At 39.2% G+C, this 6,017-nt stretch overlaps 1 protein-coding gene across 1 annotated transcript; it reads right to left on the bottom strand.

Annotated features, from left to right (window-relative positions):
- Positions 1–680: 680 nt before the first annotated feature.
- On the bottom strand, positions 681–5,679 carry LOC119908385 (thyrotropin-releasing hormone receptor-like). Its single transcript, XM_038726034.1, has 4 exons — positions 4,841–5,679; positions 3,241–3,373; positions 2,638–2,789; positions 681–1,294 (listed from the first exon to the last, which is right to left on the bottom strand). Exons 1-4 carry the CDS (start codon positions 5,221–5,223, stop codon positions 1,159–1,161), a joined length of 804 nt encoding a protein of 267 aa, XP_038581962.1. The 5' UTR covers positions 5,224–5,679; the 3' UTR covers positions 681–1,158.
- Positions 5,680–6,017: the final 338 nt, after the last annotated feature.

Genomic DNA, 6,017 nt, shown 5'->3' with positions numbered 1-6,017 from the left:
CAAGTAGAGACCATACACTGTAACAGTCCAGCAGAGAGCAGAGTAAACAGCTCTCCATGCGCCCAGATGCTTGATGGGGAGCGACAGTTACAGCATCCCAAATAACAATCACTCTGACAAAACACTCCATACAGAGTGAGTCATAGAATAAAGAGAGACATCCTGCAGATAGAAACGTATGAAAGAGCAACGGGAGTTAATAGATCGCTAGAATCATTGTAATTATAATACATTCTCTTTTTTAACATTTTAAGATTTGAGTGGAAAGTCAACGTCAGAGTGATCCAGGAAAAACGCAAATGCATAGTTGACTTTTATTAAATAACATTGAGTCATTCTTGTGGCTGCATCTGAGAGTCTGTCTGATCTCTCTCCAGGAATTCTGTGTTGGGCACAGCCCTGCTGATTAAACACTCAGAGGGTTTCAGCTGCATTTAGACAATCTGACAAGCTCTTCATGTGAAGCATGCTGAGGTACAAGGCTTTACAGTAATCCTATCTGGGTGAAGTTGAAAGAAATCTCATTTCTTGTTGTTCAAATGTATGAATATGTGAATATATTTATGCAAAAATGACAAAACCTTTGATATTCAGAGACAGAAACTTTTATTGCTTATGTTGTGAACAAAAATTCCTGTACTTTGGCTTTTCAAATTCCATACTACTTTTGAAAGAACAAAATGGGGAGACAAAACTAGTCCCTTCTGGAGTAAAAATAACTTAGTCGCTTATGACCCAAAAGCCTAAGAGAATGGATTCTACATTCAAGAGCACAGAGACAAAGCAGCACTACAGAGCAATACCATTCAATCTGGGAGAGACAAGGTTTTCTCAGTAAAAGGCTCTTTGACTGCTCACCCTGAGGAAAAATAGCCATTACTGCCACGATTGCCCTCAGGGCCACGCAACAGCCAGGACAGAGAGCCGACAAGAGGCCACTTTTCTGAGGCAACGGATAGCTGGCACATCATCACCACGCTCTTAAAAGGGAATCATGGCCTTTATATTCCCAGTAGATCACACACACAGCCAAAGACGAGACTCGGGTCAAATGTGACTAAAGCTATCGCAAAGCAATTACTTGATAGATAAGACAAGATGTAACAACAAGGAAGGAGAGCGCAGAAGTGGTTCATGGGAAAGGGGGTAAATGTGAGATTAGGCACACACCTGTTTCCTGGAGGAGAGCGTGCTCTTTGGCCGGCCCTGGCGACCCCCCTTTCCTGCTTCAGACACTTCCCGGCAGCTCCAACGCAGTGTAGTGGCGCTGGTGTCTGGATGGTTGGGCAGGGGGCTGAGGGGACACAGGCTGCATATTAGAACATTGAGTGGTTGGTTGGTTTGGTTTCTTGGTTAAATTAACTCGTTAGGATGTGGTTGGATTTAACACGTGCTGTAGGGTTTCTTTATAGATCTCAAAATCCCACAGAAAGGCTCAGTTGATATGAGTTTTAGAATGGCAATAAAAAACCTTTGGATTCATATTTAATTAAATTCATATTTTATGTCAGTACTGAATATATTTGAACATCTATTTGAAATATATTTCATCCTTTCTTTATCAGGAGCTTTGTCCCCTAAAATACAAATATTCATTGTTTTTTCACCAGAATTGAATCCTGTCAGGATGGAGGATCTTCCTAAACAACGTATTGCAGCACCACCACTACAACAGAAAATCAATCATACTGCACAAAATCCATTACTTGGATTTCTGCCTGAACCAATTTTAAATAAAGTCTTTTGATTTTGGCCCCAACATGTGACGTAAGCCATAAGTGTATTTTCCTGCCTGGTTTTGTGTCAAAATTCAGAGAGTTGTTGCCCATCAACAATCTTAATATTGATTTTAATAAAATAGTCTGTATTGGATGTGTGGACGCATATACTAATAAGGAGAGTCCATTCACGCAAGTGCATTTGTGATGATAAGAAGTAATACATTGTTTGGACTCTTGGCGCAGAAGAAACAAACTGCAAACACAGCCTTGAACTATTATCACAATGTTGCAATGGAGAATGTGTTAACAAACAGTTGCCTATTTACACATCCAGCAACAACATTAGCATTGAGTTGTGTCTGTGTCCCCCTGATGAATATGAATCTAATATTCACTCTTTTAGCTCTGTTTTGGTCTCCACGAACTCCTGAGAAAATGAACAGGCTATCTAGCTGCTAAATGCTCCTCTATGTTCACCAGCTACTTACTAAATCTGCTGTTAGGTGCTGAGCAGTTAGTGTATGGTGTGTTTATGAGAGATTTCCACTGACAATAATGGAAACAAAGCTGACGAGAGCAGTGAGAATAAACCAAAATAATAAGATGAAAGATCCAAAATAAATGCTGAAGCTGAGGGGAACTGCAGAGTTGATTATAGTTCTCTGTCCCTTTCACATTACACTTTATCACTGGACACATTATTAATATAAAATTACGAATTAGTTTAACAAAATAATTACCAAAACCCAAAACAATGTCATTAACCTGTATCTAAGGTGCAGATAACCTTAAAGCACAATGTAATGATGAATAAACTGATCTTCATGTGTAAAATTGGTGGACTGACACCTATTAAAAGTAATTTTAAAAAATGAAACCATATTTATCGATCTGGATTGAAAGATCTTTACAGTACCTGAGGTAGAGGATCCGTGCTATCAGGCCATACAGCACGATGGCGAGGAGCAGCGGGATGACGTAGAAAATGGCAAAGTCAATGAGGTAGATGGGCAGATAGAGCTCCCGTTTCACTTTGTAGCCACACTGCACATGTCCGTCCTGGCTAACCTGAATGTTACACAGTTATCGTAGAGGTGCTGTAATAAAACAGGCTAGTGTCTCACAGATTGGCTCTGGGCTGAGATACACATAATAATCTTTCCCATCTCAACATAATAATGCTACTCTGAGATATTGCAAAGAGCTCTTAAAAAGCTTTTCACATTCCCCTGCAGTTTACTCCTCTGTTCATGACTCTGCTACTACTACTGAAACACTATGCAGTCCTGTGAAGGGTACTGTTTTTATTTTCGTAAATATATTTATATTCATATGTACAAAAACACTTATTTGGATTCTTCACTTTCATTCTATGTATTTTACTTTATTGTGGCCATGGTACACAAATATTTATCCTATGCCTTATATTTCAATCAATAATTGAAGGTCACTCTGCTGTAGCCCCCATCCAGTTGAATCAGTGACACACAAAACGTAATGCACAAAATATTTCTCTAACCTGAATGTCCACCAGGAAAAACCACAGCATGCAGTAGATACAGGTGAAGATCCAAACCCCTGCAATGATCCGCTTGGCCCGGGACACTGTACACACTGTCTGAGCCTTCATTGGATGGCAGATGGCTATGTACCTGCATACGAAGAGGAAATGGAGGGTTCAAACACAAGTAACTCACAATGGCTGTATATTTTAACTGACAACAATGTGTTGGTAAATAGATACCACTGAGCTATTCATGTATTCCCCTGCACTGTGACACTGGATAATGGCACCTTTTCTCTAGCTTAACGTCAATTTGGGACTCATTTTATGCATGCTGTATGTAAAGCATTTTGTTAGATATTCATATATTCATCCATGCATTTGGCATGAAAGCTGAAAATATAGGGAAAGACTGTTGGTCAGATTATTAATATGGTTATATTATGTTTTGTTTTACCTTGTGCTGCTGCTCCGTTAATCTGATTGCATTCAGTTTAGACTTTTGTAAAGTGAATACAGAAATGTTACTAAATCCGACCGTGCTGGATTGCTGTCGTGGCTTTCATGTATAAGCGCAACATGTTAAATTGCAATCAGATTAACATAAAGGGGTGCATGTCTGAAAGTAGCTGTAGAGGACAAACTTATATCCTTCCATCTTAAATCATGAACAGAAAATGCACGTGAGATTTTTATAAAACATCAAATTAATAGTGTGCAAGAATATAAAAGACCATACAAGTGTTGTTGCACTTACACTTTCTATTACTGTCAACCAAGTTAAATTACACTGTTTACACTTTTTGGACTGACTTGTAAACCTTTCATGAAGCCATTGTTTTCCATTTATTTCCATACAGTCTTTAAACTTGCTTAGAGGTAGTTTTGTTAGAATAGACCTATGACAGACTTTTCAAATCAATTGTCAGTTATAGCTGCATTACCTTATATAATATAATAATATATAATACAATAATATAACTGTGACACTGTAAAAGCACTTTGAGTGGTCAAAAAGACTATACAAATACGGAGCATTTACATTTACACTAATACAGACAGCACTCATGTTGTGTGTGATGTATTGCCTAAGCTTTTCAAAGTATCTCCAAGTTTAATTATATGACTTAAGGTGGTAAAACACACTACAGTATGCTTTGGGAAATGTTTACAAGTATAGTGTAGCGTATGCTGTATACAAGTAAAGCGATTGGGGATTTGGAGATTGGCAGGTGCAACTGAGATATTGGTCTTGATTTCTGCTTCCGCCTTATAACAGTGGAGGTGAATGGAATTGGATTTTGATTCTTCGGTCGAAAGTAGTTCCAATTAAAACAGTGGATTCTAAGGATTATCCAGAGTAACTGGGACACAGTGTTTTGGTTGTTGATTTTTTTGGTTGCATTTACTGTTAATTTTTGATCTCATATATTTGTACTTTCTACCCAGAAGGATAAAATGTTTTCCCAAATGTGACAACCCTATGGTTTGGTTAGATTTGGGAACAGAAACTACATGCTTGAGGTTAGGGAAACATTAAGGTTTAGGTTAAAATTACTATTTTGTTAAAGTTAGGGTACTGAGAACAGTTAGTCTGTTCTTTGTTCGTCCTCACCTCTCCACTGTGAAGGCGGTGATGGAGCAAGAGGAAACGTTGATGCCTAGGTACTGAAGGTAGGTGATCCCCAGGCAGCCAGCATGGCCAAAAACCCATGTGCCTATGAGACTGTCCAACACGTTGGGCAGCCCCGCTGCCACCAGCACCGTCAGGTCGGCTATAGCCAAGCTGACTAGGTAACAGTTGGTTGGTGTCTTCATGTGGCGAGTGGTGAATACCACGAGGACCACCATAATGTTGCCCACGATGCCAATGCTGCACACCAGCAGGACCAGAAACACGGACACTGTCTTGAACTCCAATGACTCCGAGATGGCGACACTAGGACTCAGAGAGATGTTGGTTGGGGTGTCGATTCTGGAGCTCACGTTGTCGTTCATATCTGCTAACAGCTGGCCTTTTTCTTCCCCAAGTATTTGTTAATCAAAGGTTACGTTCATTTGAGTAAAGCTAAGTAATGAGGGGCACGACTCTGAAATGTGGTCATGTTTTTTCTTCTTCATTTAGAGCACAAGCTCTCTTTTAAAGCCAGTCCAATTAAAAGTAGCATATGGCATTGACTATTGTGAAGCTTTATGGTCTCACAGATTTGATTGAGTTCTTACTACAGAGGAAGCAACTGCTGTGAATTTGCTTGCTATAAGTCTTTGATCACTGAGAAGGGGAACTAAGCACTATCCTTGTTTTCTTGTCTTTGATATTTCCTTCCTTAGCCATTCACCTTCACCGTCTGACCCTCACTGTCTTCCTTTTAAATAATGTATAAAGTGAAAAAGAATAACACGTTGAATGTAATTATCCCAGGACTTCCAAACACCACTCTGGCTCCCATTGGGTCACCTAGAAATACAAAATGTGTCGAATTAATTGGACAAAAGTGGTCATGCAATCAGATAAAGCATATGTGGTTAAAATAAAGGGAAGGGGGTTCAGAGCAATTCAAGCTGGTGGTGTCAAATGGCACTGAGATATAGCTGCTTGATTATTTTGTTCTGTAATTGCAAAAATTATGTACGAAAAAAATCTGCAGTCCATTTTTCTCTGCAGTATTTTGTAGAATATGAGATATCTTGCATACAAAGTTGACACATTATCCTGTGAGTGGTGTTAGGGTAAAGCTCATGGAGTGTTAAAAGGTTGTGTTCATTAAATTACATGCCAATCGGACCATTTT

Source organism: Micropterus salmoides, unplaced genomic scaffold (genome assembly GCF_014851395.1).
Source record: "Micropterus salmoides isolate LMB-PRFRI ecotype aquatic unplaced genomic scaffold, ASM1485139v1 Ms_hic_scaffold_1775, whole genome shotgun sequence".
Classification (NCBI taxonomy): domain Eukaryota; kingdom Metazoa; phylum Chordata; class Actinopteri; order Centrarchiformes; family Centrarchidae; genus Micropterus; species Micropterus salmoides.
This window is presented reverse-complemented; position numbering and strand designations above follow the sequence as displayed.

What these genes read in the sequence shown, in the direction of transcription:
- LOC119908385 (XM_038726034.1), bottom strand. Translation starts at nt 5,223, where the DNA reads ATGAACGACAACGTGAGCTCCAGAATCGACACCCCAACCAACATCTCT. An exon ending in ACCGCCTTCACAGTGGAGAG is followed by an intron (nt 3,374 to 4,840) that starts GTGAGGACGAAC and finishes CTTCGTATGCAG; the next exon opens with GTACATAGCCATCTGCCATC. An exon ending in TTTTCCTGGTGGACATTCAG is followed by an intron (nt 2,790 to 3,240) that starts GTTAGAGAAATA and finishes TGTAACATTCAG; the next exon opens with GTTAGCCAGGACGGACATGT.